Raw genomic sequence first — 17,774 nt, forward strand, 5'->3', positions numbered from 1 at the left:
AGGGAGCAGTGTTATAATTTACCCAGTTCCACTGCGGAAATTGACTCAAGATGGCTTCACTTGAACATCGTAGGGTTTTTATTTTTGTCTTCAAAATTTTCTATAATTCATTGGCTTAGTTTACAAATAAAAAGAGGTCTCTTAGGACTGATGACCCTACAAACTGGACCTCAAGTCATGCTGTGCTCTTTCTGGCTCAAATACTAATTAAAATTCTTCAACTGGAACTTAGTAAAGAAAATGGAAGAGCTAGAACCAGTCCTTAGCTTGCTGTACCATAATTGTGTCAGCAACTGCCAAGGTAACAGAAGCCTAAAATTTTATTTCAGTCAGTAAACTAAGCAATTATGAGTCAGAGTATCTTAGATACAAAGGGTATATGATGAGTAAGAAAGTTCCATTTTTATACAATCATTTTTCTGACCATATATGCTATCAAATTGTTACTGAATCTGCCGCATCTATTTCATCTGCCTGTGAGGAGGCTAGATATCGCATTCCTGGGACACAATTCCCAAAGAAGTCATTGAAAGTTTCCTATGTACAGTGCTGGATCAAGCTCTTAATTTGTGAATGCTTTCAGACAGGAGCCTGTTTAGATGTTAAAGTGTCCATGTTTTAATATCCTATAATGGATTACGCATCCGGCTTATAACTTGTAAGTAGAGGTGATGTGCTCTATTATATATTATACATGAAATCTGTATTTTAAGTACTAAAAATTGTTTGGGGCAGTATTAATGGTAAGTGATTACTAAAACTAAGGCTGAGTCTCCCAGGGAGCTTAGAATGGAAATTGGATTTCATCCACAAACAGCCAGGTTTTAAGCTTGCATAGTAAGAGGAATCAAGTCAGCAGCCATTCTGCACACACACATATCAATACAAATTTAGAACAGAGCATGGTCTAATGCAATAAACACACATTTCTAAATTTTGTATGGAATTGATGCTCTAGTGCTGACCACTACCGTTACGGTTATATTGGTTTGTTTGAGAAATTTTTTCAAAGGCAATGAGTTAATTAAATAGCAAAGAGCCGAGTAAAAAAATGCTTATAAAAGCAGACAATCCCCCGGCGCCCGCCCACCCCCCGCCCCCCTGCACCTTACAATGTTTTAAGCTTCAACTTGAATAATTTGAGATTTGTAAGCAGAAATAACCTTCGCCGCAGTGAAACACGTTTGAATTTTCCACTAAATATTTACATAAAAAACGCCACTCCGTGTCACATAGCTCCAGCTAGACCGCCTGTCACAGTATAAAAATAATATCTTTATTAATTTTTTTTTTTTTCTCCTACAAGCCTGCGCGATGCAGCCCGGCGCGTCCAAGGCTCCCAGCGCGGAGCGGTGGCCGGGAGGAAGGGCCCCGTCCGCACCAGCCGGGTGTCGCCGCGCCGCGGCGGTGACCGACCAGCCTCAACGGGGACACGTCCCCGCTATCCCGCAGCCTCCCCGGGCCACCTCCGCCATCCTCCCCCGCAGCCGCGGGCCTATGAGGCGCAGCGTGTAACCCAGGTGACGCCGCATCGCGGCGGGAGCCGGCCCTCTACACACGCCCTCTCCGGCGTTGTCGCCGTCGTCGTCGCCGCCGCCGCCCCCACCCCCCGCCGGCCACCGCAGAGGTTAAACCACCCCCGCCTCCGCCCCCCCGCCCCGTCCCCGGCGAGCGGCTCTTCCACCGGCGGCCCGTGATTGGCCATACGTCTCAATCCCAACCTCGCTCTCTTTTGTTCCCATTGGACGGATCTCCCGCCTGTCTTCGGAAGAAGCCCCGCCCTTCTTTTTTATCCCGGCCGCCTCCCCCTCCCGCGCCTGTCCCTGGTCGTTGTCCCCCCTCCACCTCCCACGCCCCGCAGTTGCACCCCCTCCCACGGCTCTAACCTCTCCTGCCTGTTGGGTTTCTACGGCGCGGCCGAGGGTGGCGGCCCCCAGCCCGGGGACGGTCGGTCGGGCAGCCGCCCGTGCGTCGGCGTCGGCGGTGGTGGTGGGGCGAGAGCGGAGCCGCGCCGCACGGGCAGAGACCCCCCCCTCTCCACCCCCGCGCACACCAGCCCGCCCGTGAGGGAGGGCAGGGGAGCGGCGGGCAGCCCCAGCCGCAGCGCCGGGCGCGGCACTCGGGCAGGCAGGGAGGGCAGGGGAATCGGAGGCAGCGTGAATCATCTCCCACTCACTCCCTCGCCCACCATTTACACCGCTCGCTCGCTCCCTCCCTCCTTCCTTCTCCCCCTCCCTCCCCGCCGCCTCAGTCTCACTCGTTCTCTCTCCCCTCCTCTCCTCTCCCACTCACTCTCTCCCCTCCTCTCCTCTCCTCTCCCACTCGCTCTGTCCTCTCCTCCTCCTGTCTCACTCTTTTCACTCTTTCCCCTCCTCCTCCTCCCCTCTCCCCCTTTCTCTTCCCTCTCTCGCCCCCCTCGTTCCCCTGTCTCCCTTCTCCTCATCTCCTCCTGACACTGCACTGCAGCTGCTCCTCCAGCCCAGTCCTGCCCGCTTCCCTCCCTCCTTTCCCTTCCCTCCCCCCGGGTGCCAGATAAACAAGGCGCGCAGCATCCTCGACAATCCCGAGCTTAGCTCTACATTTTCGAAAAGGACAAGAGAACGGGACGAGCCCCCTCCCCTCCTCCTCCTCCTCCCCCCTTCCTCCTCCTCCTCCTCCCCCCTTCCGTCCCTGCCCCCCCACCACAGAAGGGAAGAGACAATTCTCCTCCGAGCAGCAGCAAACATGATGGCGGCAGCTCCCATCCAGCAGAACGGGACCCACACCGGGGTTCCCATAGACCTGGACCCGCCGGACTCCCGGAAAAGACCGCTTGAAGCCCCCCCTGAAGCCGGCAGCACCAAGAGGACCAACACGGGCGGTGGGTATATCCTCTGTCACCTCCCCCCCCGCCCAACCCACCCACCTCTCCGCTTCCCTACCTGCCTGCCTGCCTCCCCCCCCTTCCCCCCCAAACATTCCCATTTCTCTAATGTTATCATTCATCAAAATGGCGTCGGTTTTCAGCATCTACCAGTCTTTTTATTTAATATCCACGCCGGGGCTGCACAGCCGTGACCCTACGGAGACTAGGAGGGAGCACAAGGGGCTTCTGCAGCCCAGCTATTTCCCTCGCCCGTTTAACGATGGGCGAAATTAAATGGCAGCTGGAAGGAGACGGCAAACGCACTTTCCTCCTTCCACATCCCTCTGGGTCGCAAGTTGAATTTCAGCCTTGCCGTGCGTTTTCCTCCTCCTTGGCCTCACTTCTATTGTCAGCGCAGGCACGGCGTGTGTTTGCCGTGCCGGGGGCGAGGGCTGGCTGGTGGCGGGGGGAGTCGCCTGCCGGCCGCGGGGACTCGCTAGTTAACATCCTGCTCTTCCTGGGGGAGATGAGTTATAACGGGACCAGCATCTCCTCTGTCCGTTTGCGCTGGAGTCGTCATAACAATGCACCGAGGCAGAGGTGAATTTATTTGCCCAATATTAAGAGCAGCGGTCTGGCTGTACGCGGTGCCTGCTTCAGCCAGCGATGTTAATACGGGTGGGCACGGCTGTCACACACAAGCACTTCGGGAGACGCTTTATAGTCTCGGATAAGAGGAGTGAGGTGAACTGGGATCGTTCTTTCAGCTTAGGAAAAAAAAAAAACAAACAACAAAACCAAAACAAACCAAAAAAGCCAACCAAACCCACAAACCAACTTCTTGAAACAGGTTTCATGATAAAAAAATCTTGATATCCATGTCAATGGGACGTTGCTATAATTACTGGGGAGAGCCGAAGTCTGGGGAACCAGCGGACCCTTATTGTCTTGCACTTTTTCGGAGCCGGTTACGGAAGGTCCTTAGACTTGAGTGTAGCTGGATTTAGCAGTGGGGTGAGGGCACGGGCAATTGTGCAGTTGCCGAATCAGACTGGGAATCCTTTTTTCTTTTTCCCCACCATTCATTGTGTATATATTTTTCCTGTTCCGATTGTGTGCTTTAACGCTAGCGGTGGGTAGAGGACTGGCATTGTCTGTCTCATCACCTTTTAAGTGTATTTAAAATAAGTGACTTAGGCTTTTGATCAGTTGGGAAAAATTCTTCTTAATGTCCTTTAATTAATGAGCTTAAAAGAGATCATTGTCGCTTAAGAAGTGCTAAAGGAATACATCAGGATTACTTAGGCAAGTGATTCCATCCTCACCACGTTGAGTTGTTTTCTTGGCAGTGGCTGAAATGCTTGGAATAAAACCCCACATTTTGGGTGGGTTATTTGGTAGCAGAGTAGTCGTTTTGCTCACTTAAGAAGAATGCAGGCAATAGCTAATTGCTATTCTCATGTGTTTGCTAATGACAAACAAATAGCCCATCAGAATTTACAATTCATTCCTTCTTAGTTTTGGCATTTCTTTTGCAGTATTTTCAAGCAAGGTTGTAGTTGTCACTAGGCACGTTTTCGTGCAGGGCTTTATTTTTTTTAAAGGGGTCCGATCATTTCTGCGTGTTGTGGTCACCATTGGGGAAAAAAATCCACCTTTGAAATATAATTTTGGATTTTATTCTTATTCTTTTAAGGAATCTATGTGGATTCTTTAACTTGCTCAGAATAAATGTACATATTTTTAAAATGTCAAAGGCATAGTCTAAACATGTCTTGTAGAATGACGCAACTGGTTAGATGTAAATGCATGAATTACTGGATGAGTTTAAAGATGTAACATTTTGTCTATTTGTGGGTCTGGGGAGGAAAAAATCGAAGTTTGTAAGCCATATTAACCATGCATATCTCAATTTTTCAGAGGATGGCCAGTATTTTCTAAAGGTCCTCATACCTAGTTATGCTGCTGGATCTATAATTGGGAAGGGAGGACAGACAATTGTTCAGTTGCAGAAAGAGACTGGGGCCACCATCAAGCTGTCTAAATCCAAAGATTTTTACCCAGGTAGGTGCAAAAATTAGCCAATTCTTTATTTTTAAATCCCAGGGGATGTATGTATGTGTCAGTGTGTTTCATATATGGACGACTAAGCTTCCAGTGCAGCTGGAAGCATTATTTCTCAGCAAAGTGTGTTACAAAGTGCAACAGTGAATATAAATGTTCTGTCTGTCTTGGTGTATGGAATGGACTGGACACTAACTGCTTGAAATGTGTTTAAAGATGTTTACAACGTTTCTGCAAAATAATATTTTCATTAACATTTTGATTGCTTTGTTTTTTAGTTTAAAAATAAATAAAAAAAAAAATCTAGCTTTAAGGAACCAACTTGACAGCTGGCGTAAAAATAATTGTTCGTTTGAAGTTTCCAGACATTGTAATGACAATTAAGCTAGAATGAGTAAAAATGAGAGGCCGCCTCTTAAAGAATGGGCCATTTACTTTAAATCCATTATGTACCTTCTTTCTGCTTCACTGCTTTGTTCACTGGCTCTGGAGTGAAGTAAAGAGGACAAGTGCTGCTCTTTAGATATTCTTTATGTTATGTTTATTATGATGGTGGAAGAAAACTCTATTACAAAAGTGAAATACTTTGGATCAATAAAGAAATAAGTGTTTTATATTCACTATATTAATGCACAAGAAAGAAGTTTTTAATATTTGTGTGTAACAATAATAAATACCTGATTTAGCATTTCTCCTTTATAAGATTTCTGAAGGAGGGAGTCTTACATAATGATACACAAGATTTTAGCTTCTGCAATGGAATAATTTTTTTTTTTTTTTCCCCTAAAGATGAACAAATTAGCATTCTGTGATTGAACTTTGTTCTAGAGGACTTCTTAAAAACTGATGCAAAATAATAACATAGCTAACAATTTTTTGGGTGTTTTGATTTTGTTATTTTGAAGAATAACTGGTGGTTTAGAATTTAGTTGACTGGCTGTTACCAACTCTTTTCTCTCGGAAAAATAAGAGCTGCTTTACGTTTGATGTAGTTTAATAAGATGACTGAATTCTACAAAATAGTGAAGGCAGTTGGTATGGATGTAAACAGAACACTAACGCTGGAGCATTTAGCTTTCCTGTCCTCTAACTTTAGTGTCAGGGAGAAGTGGATAATTTTTTATTAATGGAGAGATTGTGGTCTATTTATGATGATGATTTTTGATGTGGAAATTTTAATGCACCTGTTGTACATCTCTTTAATGAATGTAGTTTATAATACTTAAATGTCAGAGGTTAAAGTGATGCAAGTAGATTTTTCCTGTTGAAAGATACAGCTTATGAACTGATGCTTGTTGTCTTTGAGTTGGGTTTTTTTTTTTTACTTTTCTCTAGAAAGTTAGAAAAAACGGTCCTTTATTTTGAAAGGTATGTTAGGGTGGAAAAAAGAAATCAATATAGAATTGTGAAAACTCTTGGAAGAAATAAAAGCATTCAAAAGAGCCTGATTGCAGAATTAATAACATAATCTGGGTAAAGAGCCGCAACAGTAAATTAAATTCACTGTCAATAGATGAAAATGAAATAGATTTTCTGCATTATACATGAGGTGGTATCAGATATGCAAGGATGTTACAGAAAATTGGTGTTTATGAAGAATATTCCAAATACCAAATTACAAGTCTTTTCATTTTACTATAGTTTATTTACACTCACTTGGAAAGGATGCTCCAAAGATTAGATCTTTTGTTCAGTACTCTAGCGTAGTTCTTCTGTTTTCTGATTAAATCGGAATTACATATTTTTTTGTGTAGCAAATTGTGAAGATACAGCAGTAGTAGAAGAACCTTTGAGAAATAAAAATTAGCAAGCTAGAAGGACATGAGTAATAACATTTGTGACGTAAACACATTCGCTATTAAAATCAGTAGTAATAATATAAATAACTAGGGCAGCGAGCCTCAAGCAGTTTCACTCTAACAGGTGCAAATGAAGTTCCAGTCTGAACTTCATACAGTCTGCTTTGAATTTGCAGCCACGTTGTGTTGTACAGAAAAATGAGTGTTTTAAGGAAGCTGTCGACTGATACCTGCTAAAGCATGGAACAGGGATGAGAAATGGATTCCAGCATGGCTAGCTCTCGTTAGTCTTTCTGTTTGCGTTTGACCACCAGCCCATGGAATTTTCGGAGGTCCTGGCATTCTCTGAGCTGATGGCTTTTGGGTTTCTTCCAGACTCTCGTGCTCATATAGCATTAGGGAATACAAATCTTTTGAAATAGCTAATATAAAGATACAGTTTATTTTTCTTGCAAAGTTTCTTAAACGATTATTCTGTTTTCCCAATAGAAGTTACATAGTCTCTACTTCTAATGCTTGTGATTATAAATGTGTTTAATGTGCGTTTCGCTATGGAATGTTCTCTTGCCGAAGCTTCTGTGAAACTTTTCTGTATTTCCGAAAAGTTTTAGCACAGTCTGAGTAAGTTGCTGTTTGGAAAGGAGGAAGTTGGTTGTAATACAGAAGTCATAAGTGGTTCCTATGATCTAATAGTGTTCTTTTTTTTTCCTCTGTGATATAGGACTTCAGTATGCAGACTGATTTCTGTTGGAATTATTTTTGTGCATCAAAAGGTGACATAATTACTGAAGAATTATATGGCAGCTCTAATTACAAGAAATTGAAGGAAAAAACAGCTTTTTCACTGAACATTTAGTTTGCAAAGTAGGAAGCAGTATATAAATACATTGCCATCCACTACAGTCTTATCTTTTGAGTACACAATTTATTGTTCTCTTTTCAGGTTACCAGCTGACTTTTTCTAATTGTCTGGATTTCTGCAATTTGACTTTGGTTATTGTGCTTAGATTATCCCTGATACTTTTCTGTTCAGGCTTGTCTTCCTAGATTAGTGGAAATGAAATTAAAATGGCAAAATATGCCCTACTTTTAAACTAATAGGTGCTGATCCTTTCTGCAGAGAAGTACAGAATGTGTATTGACTAGTAGGTTCTGGTCCAAAATTTAAATACAGATGTAGCCATGCTACTTTAATATTAATGAAGTGAACTTCACAAAGAAAGTGGCCGTTCTGCGAAGCTATTTTAATGTATGGTTTTATTTTAAATAATATAAAAATGAGTCATTATTTCTGTTGTATTAAGCTCTCATTGTCTTATCTGTTTCTCCATTCTGAATTATAGTGAGCACTGGACTGAAAACTACTCTGGACATACGTATTTTTTTTCTATTGCAAATGCTGGCGCGCATTCTTGCTTACTTTCTCTCTCATGCAGTCTTACTCGCTCTCTCTCCCTCTCTCTCTCTGTGCTCCCGCCCCAGTCTCACACATACACACACACGCACACACAAAATTATGTTACATCACATCATGTTGTTTATCTTGCAACAGGATCTTGCCTGGTCTGAACTTGGTGCTTGAGTAAATTTGAGCTCGGTCAGTGTTTTTCAATTTATTGGAATATGAAGTCATGTATGTACTGAAATTAGATAATATTAAGAACAGAGATTAATAAAAACATAATTAAATGGGGATAAGGTTTTACTGCTTTTAACAACAGATTAGCTGTGTTGTTTTCATAGCAGATTTCTAATCAGTAGTGATCTAAATGTTTGGAGAATACAAAAGGTGGGAGTTTCCTCCCCCGCCTCGTGTGGAGAGTGTATGAAGTGCTGTGTGTCTATGTTATGTTTTTACCAAGTGACTTGTATTTGAGATGTTTTGTGTTTGAATATCAGATTTTTTTGAAACATTCATGTATTATGGGAGATAGTCTAGCTAATCTTTGTTCAAGTGCCCTTTCGAAAAATCTCTTATTCTGACTCTTAAAAACCTTTCAAACACATTGAATGTGTAAGTAACACAACTTTACGGGAATTTGTAATTTATAAGTTCACCTTTAGCTTCATTACTCCTGATAAACTGTTAGGAAAGGGGAAGGTATAATATATCAAGCTTGGTTCACCATTATTTCTTCTATTATATAAAGGAATTGTCATGTTAATTTATAACTCTTAAAAATAATGTAAAACCTAGTAGGGAAAAGAATTTGTTTTAAAAATCAACATTTGAAATAATGTTGAAGTGAAATACTGCTTTTTCAGCTATGGGAGAGGAAAAGGAATAATGGAGTTAGAAGCGAGAATGGCGTTAGTTATTAGCTGTCTGTTGTCATGGTTTCTTGAAGGTGGTTTGTCATACGTCGATAAATGCACCTCACTTTTATTCTTCATACTTCTGATTTTTTCTAAAGTGTTAACATTAGCTAATTAGAGACTTCATAAGTATATATCTTAAGATTTTCAGATTCTGTCGTAAACATTTACTCACATGAGTAACTTTGGGGATAATGGGACTCAGGAAATGACTAAATAGTGAGTAGAGATTTCAGAGGTGTAATCTAGAGCTGTGTAGGTTTGTGAAGTAATCACTGGAATAACTCATCTTTCTACTAGTTTAAAAAAAAAACAAACCAAAAAACAAACAACGACCAAAAAACCCCAAGTGTTGATTGCCAGCTGTTCAGAGAGATAATTCTCAGTTGGACAGTTGTCTGTTGCCTGGTTACTGGAACAGAATAAAAGTTAGCTTGTTAGCTAGCAGATACTTAGTATTTTACATTTAAAAGGAAGCTGAAACTGAATATATAACTTGGTATGATCTTGAGTTTGTTACACATCTAACTCACGCAGTGTACTGTTGTTTAGCAGCTTCTCATTTGGTTGGCTTGGAGAAATTTTGCGTGGAAGTTTAAGTAGAAATTTTGCACTGATTTCTTCTACATGTAGGGACTTATTATTCATGTTAATGACTGAATAAACTTTGACGCAGTAAATGGCTTTGGTTTGCACGAAAGTGCTGTGTCTTTGTCTCGTATAAGAAAGGTTTAAAACAACTCGTGACAGGTTTGGAATGGTTAGTCTAACTTAAATAAATGATACAGACTAACTATATGTGCACTTGGTTGGCAAAATAAAGAACAAAGTGAGGATGGCTGTTACCACAGGGAAATACCATATTTAATAATTTTCTACTTTTTTCTTGTGATTTCTTTTGACTAGTTTTCAATATAATTGAAAACCAAATGATTCTCAGTAGATTAGAAAGCTTATGTAGGTGAAGGTGTTTCTAGTAACAGTATTGTTTTTTGATAAAGTTGAGATTTCTGTAAAGCAATTATTCATTAAGAATATCTATTTTCTGGACATGTATTCTGTAAAAAAAAAAAAAAAAAAAATCAAAAAAAACCCCAAAAACAAACCCCAAAAAACCAAAAACAAACAAAAACACCCCCAAAAAACCACCACTCAACCCCACGAACAAACAAACAAAAAAAAACCAAACCAAAAAAACCACCAAAATAAGCCAAACAACCAAAACCTAGGAAAAATAGACAAAGTTGGTACGCACTGAAAATTTAAAATTTTTCTCTTTCACAAAGTTTAAAACTTCCATAAAATACTTCAGTGGTGTTTTGCAGATCAAAGTTTTAATGGATGTTTGTCACCACGTAGGTCTTGGAGCTAATATTTAAAAAATATAAACAGGGAATATCTGAATCTCTTAGTTGTTTTCCTCTTCTCCCTTGTGCAGTAAAAGAAATATGATCTTGCTTTTCTTAATGGGTGCAACCTCTAACAGGCAATACCTTTTTCAAATGCTCTTTGATCTTGTTTGTTCTTTAATTAATTGCAATAATTTAGAAATTGTCCTCAGTAGTTGACCGCAGAATTTATTTCGTCAGTGATCGGTAGCTTTTTGGCCGGGGGAGAAAACCTTGGATTTAGTGAATTTGTCAGACTGGCTTTCAGAAATGGAACATGGAGGGATTTGGGAGGAGGGCTTGTGCCTGATTGCTATCTCATTTCCATCTTTGGACACAGCTCTAGCATAAAGTTAAGCAACATCTGTAAAGATTTGGCTGGCAAACCTCTCTCTGGGACTCATCGTTGCATCCTGCAGCAGGTGCAGTCAGCTTTGCAGTCCATCTTAAAAGAGGTTAGTTTGCTTTTTAACATTTATCAGTAGGCCAGTTGGAGTTAATGACTTGGTGAGGAGTATGGTAGTTGTCAGTTGTCCGGTATTGGAACGCTGCAGGTAATTGGGCTGGACTGGTGAGAACTGTGGCAGTGTGCTTCTCACGTTGCACTGCAGCTGCTGTTGATCTTAATTAATCTGACCCTCAGAGGCTGCAGTGTCATGGTATAAAACGCAATACATACTAGAAATGGAAAGGCTGCTTTTTCGACTCTTATCGATGGTCATGTTTCCAGGTGGGCCTTTTGGTTTTCTAATTGGTTTTGTCTGACACTAGCATAAAATTCTTAATGTACTTCAATCCAAAACTGTAATATATTTTTTCCTGTTTATCAAATGTATCTGTGGAGTAATGAAGCTGATAAACAGGTTTTTGAAATGTCACCGTTATAATGGACTTAGCAAAAATATTTGTGTTTATTCTGACAGCAAATACAATTTTCTGTAAATGAAAAGAGTTATATTGTTTGTGTCTGGTATGAATTTCTGGTGGACTGTAGTATGCTCTGTAGTGAGGTATGCTTGGTGCTCATGCTGGCTAGCTCAGTTGTGATTCCTTTAAGGATTTCTAGTAACATGGAAACATGTAAAATTGGAATTTGGTATATGGCAGTTGGAATACATGAGTGTGCTGTGCATGCGTGAGACTATTAATTTACTGTAGATGTACTACTGTCTTCTTCCTGACTGAAGATATGACACGGATTTAGGAAACTATCAAGTTCCTTACGTTCACCCTGGTATTAAGGGCCATTTTGTCTCCATCCCCCAAAGGAAATATCAAACCAGGGAGCTTTTAAATGTTACATTACAAACTCGTAAGGTTCTATTCCATCCTATTTTTGTTTTGATTTCAGGGATATCTGCATCCCAATTTGTGATTATTCATAGCATTATAAGGATTAACTACATTGCTTGTATTTTAATTTAAAAATAGAGAAATGATTGTTAGGATACTCTTTTAAATTTCCCTTATATTTAATAGACATATAAAATATTTTAATACATAATAAAAAGACAACTATCTAAATTCCCATCCTCCCATATTAACTTGTTTTCACTTTAACATATTTGATAATTAATTATGGTTGAATCTGATTGGGGTTTACTTAATATTAAACATGCTGTTCTTGATTATAGCCAAACATTAAAATTCATTTGCAAGTACTTTACTAGTCTGATTGAAATGTCAGTTTAAGGCAGTATTTGGAAACACGTCTATGGAAGTTAGCTCCCAACTGTACAATGCCAACATGCCTTTGTAACTTTTGAATATGAATTTATCACTCTTTGCTTGAGCTAGTTATGAGCAATACTATTGTGCATTGCTCTTCTTGACTTCTGAATTGCAATAAATTTTGTGTAAGGTTTAAGCGTTCTGTATAATTGATGGACAAAATTAAGTCCCTTCATGAAAGACCAGAGAACATAGGTTGATGTATGAAGCAGGTGATGTAAATAAGTAGCTATTTGACGAGATAGCACTTGAAAGAATAGTATATTAGGGGCCAGATTTAAAGTTATATGTTGGTGATGTGAATGATCTGGAGTCAGATCTCTTGTAAATGAGGAAGAAATACCCTTGTCAACTTATGTATATGAAAGTGATTTTGTAACATTATCATTTTTTGGATATAAAGACGCATGAATCTCAGACAAAATTTCTTATTTGCCTGGTCTTGTAGGTTTTGATTGTGAAAAGACTAAACGTATGTTTTTCATCATTGATCTCTCACTGCATCCTGCAGGGCCTGTCATCTCAGCATTGACAGGATCAGATGAAAAATACAATCGATGTGTTGACATTTTTTTGAGAATCACTCAGGTAAGATTACTTGTTATACAGAACTACAGTGAAATTCATGGCTGCTGCTAATGTTTCACCAGTTGGAGCCTTTGCATTCTCAATCATTAATTAAATTAGATACTGAGGTTCTCTGCATGTTCCCTTGTTTCTATTTTAAAAGCACTTTTTGTGCCTTGCTCAGTGCCATTTAACTCTCTTGTAATTTCCCACATAAAGAGCTTCACACATTTGTACTATTTTCCCCCACTTCATAGAGTGGCACCTGTTTGCTTGAATCAAGAACCATAGTGCACACCTCCAAAGCTCTTGGAAGATTTGTATGTACATGTATTTTATTTTATTTTCAAGTAGTGGCTTTAGTTCTTTTTAGATTTTTCATTGGCAATATGGGGAAGAAAATTCTCTGTAGAGAACCAAATAATCAGAGGCAGCAGCAATCTATCATCTTCCTAGTGTGTCCTAAACTCTAATTTTCAAACTGTACATGAAAAATTACAAATATTTAACTGAATATACAAGTGTGGATTCTTTCTTTTTATAACATAAATTATTAAAAATATTTATATGAAGTCATGCACTGGAAAAGTAGGAAATGCATGTGTCCATTCAGTTTGCTTCGTTGAGCATCCAGTGTACTTATGGAATTAAAACTATATTGTAGTATATTCCCAAAGAGTTGGGCGGTGAAATATCATGACTATGAGGGAAGGGGGAGGAAAGACCAGTTGGGCCATATGCCAAGTTGGAGCTTGATCTAGCTGAGGTTTACATTTTGTCCCCATCTGTACACATCTGAGCATAGGTAGGATAGCGTATAGTAGTTGCAGCAGTAGCAATTCAGGTGCTGCAGCAGATACCAATTTGGCAGCAGTATTGAGCTGGAGTTATAGGACATTTATGTTTGATTGTAATCTGGCAGCCTACCAACAGTTTTCCTGAGGAACACCAAAAAAAAAAAGGGAAATAGGTGGCTTTTTAGCAGTTTATTGGGCTGGATTTGAAGAAAACTTCTGTGGAACAAGAGAGGCTCTTTCGTCATTCTGTCTGTGCTGATTTTCAAAGGTCTGCAATGAAATGCTGCTACTGGATGCCTTAAAGCTTTGTAAAAATGATTTGTTGCAATGAGAAGTGTTAGACAGAACATGTATGGGGTTTGTTTTCTGTCTTGCATGTGTGTGCACACTTCATTCTTTGTATGTCTTCTACTTACTGTATTAGATGAACACTTGGCGACTCTGTCAATCTAAAGTAAAAATTGGATTCCTCAGGAACTCCTTATAGTTATAACAACTCCTAACTTCTGAGTGTTTTAGTGTGCAGTACAGCACACCAAAGTCTGCCAGGTTTTGCTGAGATTACTCTCCCTCAAGCAGCATACAATTTTTAGTGTAGTGAAATACTCAAAAATAATTAAAAAAAAAAAAACAGGAAGTCTTAACTTTACAAAGTTTTTTTTTTTTTTCTTCAGGGTTATAAGTTTTTGTGGTTTTGTTTAGGTTGGTAATGCCAAGTGCTCATCTAGTATTTGCACTGCTTCTAACAATAATTAAATACGTACTTTATGATTTTATAAGCTGTCTAGTTCTGTATGGATCTACATCTATGACTAGCTGTTCTAGTAAGTGCCAACATGATGCATTAAATTAATAAATTCTCTTTTTCTCTGATGAATTGATCCAAAATAACCAGAAAAAAAGGTGGGACAATTTTGTGCAATGATCAGGTAAACTCGTAGGATTGAACAGGAAAGAGCCTCTATAAAAAGGAAGTTACCTTGTGTAGCCAGTAGTGCTTCATTTTACTTGAGTTCATCATGAGTTCTTTCCCTGAATAAATAGTATTTAGAAGGAAACATATGGTTCCTCAGGTAGCCAGATTTTAAATCAGGTTGTTAAAAAAAGTATTTTTAAGTGTATGTAGAAATACACATGTAATTGCTAGCCTCAGAGCTTGTTCTTGATGAGAAAATCAATTAAATGGGCAGCTATATTTGTCTTCCTTTAGGTTTTCTGTACCTTTTAAAAACAAAACCTCCTCGGTTTATGCAAATTTTTTATAACCTTGTAGTCTTAGAGACGTGGAGTGGAGAGTGGTAACAAGGTCAGTGTTTGAATTAAATAATAGAGTTATACCTAGTTAATTTTTATTTCAGTTTTTAAATGGCACTCTTTGGGTTAGTAATCATTCTCTTGTTTTGGTATGATCTTTTCCAATGGCTTGTGTTTTTGTATAGTACTTACTATTTGAAAGAATGTGGATTTTGATGTTCAGAAGTAGTTCCAGTTCTGTCCTTCACACTTTGTTAGCTTAGCACTTTCTGATTTGGAGGATACAGACATGAGAAGGGCACAAAATTTAGTCATCTATAATTGTAAAATAAGTACCTTGATTTTTTGCCTCCTTCAACACACATGCATATGCTCAGAATGAGGAAAAGTAAACTAATTGTTTGTTCACTTCTTGCCCTTTTTGGATGGAATAACTTATTAATGTGGTGTGGAAATGACTACCATGCTTTCAGCATTGTCTAGTCCTGGAACTCGTTAAGTTTCACCTTGTGCAAAAATCTTTTTGTGTGTTTTCTTTTGTAAAGAAGTCTGCTTGTAAATTTTGGCAGCTTTGTAGTGGTTGTCTGAAGATCATTGATTTTTTCATTATTTATTTATCTTTAAGTGTTTGGCTTTTTACTAGAATGGCCAGTTCTGATTTGGGTGCCTTGTTTCTCCCAATACAAACTTTCAGAAGTGATGGTGACAATTTACTAAGGGTTGTGGTATTTCAACTGCAATTAAAATGTAATGACCTTTTCCTAAAAATATGCATATAGTTAAATGAGCTCCTAATATAATGCAGGGATTTTTTTCTGTGAAATGTTATTGCAAAGGAGATCAGAATAGGTGATCGTAATGCTCTTGGTAGTTGTAAGCATGAAGGTGTCTTAATTTGGATGCTTTTTCCCTGTCAAAGATTCTATGAAGACAAAACTAAGAAAGCTTGCAGGGGTTTTGGTGCAATTTAGTATATATTAATAGCACTGTTTTTGTGTGGTGAGGTTTACGTATTGTAAAGTATGCTTACTTGTGAGTTGCATCTAAGTTGATGATGGCTATCTGATATTCAAGTCAAGTGTGCTTAAAACTAAAAGTATTTCAAGAACTAATATAAATTTCATATTTGTCGTATGACCTACTTCAGTAGGCCTAGAAAGAAGTGTAACGTTGCAATGCTAATTTAGAAGAGAAAGTGCTGTTAGTAGTTATCTACTTAATTGCAATACAGTTTATTGGCAAATCAAGGGAGAATGATGGCATATTTTATGTGAAGCGATCCCAGTTTATAAACAGATGTGTGAACTGTAGTGTGGATTCAGATCCATAAACATTCTGGAATCCTCGTAGGTAAGTCTCTATGTACAGGGAAAGACCAAGGTACCTTAGCACATCTGAGTAGACTTTATCTCTCCCTATTGAATAATTTTAAAAGTTTCACTCTGCTTTAAGCAGGTTCCATTGTGTTAATTCCTTTAGAGTGCAGCAGTTTTCATGTAGCATTTAAATGCTGGATTCTAAGGGGATTATCACTTCCCCAAATTCTTTTTCCCTTGCTCAAAAGCAAAAGACGGTTTTCCTACTGGATTTCTGTATAGATGATTCTCCTGGGTAGAAATAACTTACTTGTGTCATCCGCTTCAAGGTGTTGGATGTCCTCTACGTTTGCCACCTTCCATGGGCAAAATTGAGGAATCTTGCTGGACATCTTACAAATGCTTAAGATTGTTAGAAAGATACATTTCATTCAAAAAATACTATGTGTATGCTGCTTATTTGGGGAAAAAGCCAGTGATTCAGTCTCAACAAGTATTTCGTTTCAATTTTTAATCTTTAAGTTATTTTTTAAAGCTTCAAGTTTTCCCCTACAAACGTTTAAATTCTGAATCTCAGTAGTAGCTCAGTGTGTTGTAAGTGCTGGGAAACTTGTACTTTATTTTGTAAGCAGTTTAACATTAATTTTCTTTTTACTTACACTTTTATACTGGATGTTCAGAATGGAAATTCTGCCAGTAAAGTATAACTATCACTCTGAATTTAGATTTTGTGGTAAGTAAAACTTCCCATTTTTAGATTAGGGTGAAGACTTCTGAAGTAATCAAATCCTGATTAGTTGTTTCCCATTCTTTGTGTTACTTATGATCAAATGTTCCACTGAAGTTGAGCGTTTCTTAAAGTTGTCCAAACTCTTTATACGTGCAGGTTAGTACAGTGAGATACAGTTGTTCTGTCTTTCTACTGCTGATGTTCTGTTACTTTCAGCAAAAAGGGATACAAATTATCTTCCTTGTCCCTTAAGCATAAGGGCTGAAAACGAGAATTTCTTTCCTGTTTGCCACTGGAAAGTGAGTGGAGACACTCGTAAAAAGGCAGTAAAATTACCAGCAGTTTCTGTATACAAACATTAAATTCAGGTAAGTACTGAATTTATACAAGCTGTCATATGCTTCCATTTTATATAGTCCCATATTGATGTGTTTTCACTTAGGGATGGATAAGTAGTAGTGATTTTTTTAAAAAAATAATTAAATGTGTATGATCTCAATTTAGGTCTTTTGGTGAAAGACTGTTTGCTTTCTATGAGTTTTCCTTTTTCTAGCAAAGGAATGGTTTTTTTTTTTTTTTTTTTTTCATGGTGCTTGTCTGTGGTGGTTAACTTTTACTGCTGCCTTTTCCTCTGAGGAGGGATGTGTTCTCACCATTTTCTAGCCTTGCAAACAATTGTAATTGAACTTTTCTCATCTGCATAGAGCTGTTTGAATCTGTATTTGGAGATGTCTTTCTTTCTACATTCAATTTTAATATAGTCAAGTAAATGATGAATACAGGAATAACACATATGCTTTGAGGATCATGTAGGTTGCCTTTTCAGTTATAAACAGATGTTTATCAAAAATAGGTATATAATACAGGTTATCAGTATGAATTTGCCAATTATACATGTTCTCCTCTTTTCGGATAAGAGTTTTATAGCCTTTTCTTTTAGTTCAACATCTCTTTGCAAGAAAAAAAT

General features: G+C 38.8%; 1 protein-coding gene across 5 annotated transcripts in view; it reads left to right on the forward strand.

Annotated features, from left to right (window-relative positions):
• The first annotated feature begins 1,893 nt into the window (after positions 1-1,893).
• Positions 1,894-17,774, forward strand: part of NOVA1 (NOVA alternative splicing regulator 1) — a 157,792-nt gene continuing 141,911 nt past the window's right edge. For 2 of the 5 annotated variants that reach the window (XM_054197635.1, XM_054197634.1), the window contains exons 1-2: positions 4,770-4,909; positions 12,655-12,731. Coding sequence is in view for 1 of the 5 variants with exons in the window: in XM_054197632.1 (XP_054053607.1) it covers positions 2,725-2,860; positions 4,766-4,909 (280 nt within the window). In the remaining 4 variants the exon portion in view is untranslated. Of the gene's footprint in view, positions 2,861-4,765; positions 4,910-12,654; positions 12,732-17,774 lie in introns of those variants that run through there. The other 3 variants (XM_054197637.1, XM_054197638.1, XM_054197632.1) reach the window with 2 other exon arrangements.

This window comes from Rissa tridactyla, chromosome 4, assembly GCF_028500815.1.
Source record: "Rissa tridactyla isolate bRisTri1 chromosome 4, bRisTri1.patW.cur.20221130, whole genome shotgun sequence".
NCBI lineage: Eukaryota > Metazoa > Chordata > Aves > Charadriiformes > Laridae > Rissa > Rissa tridactyla.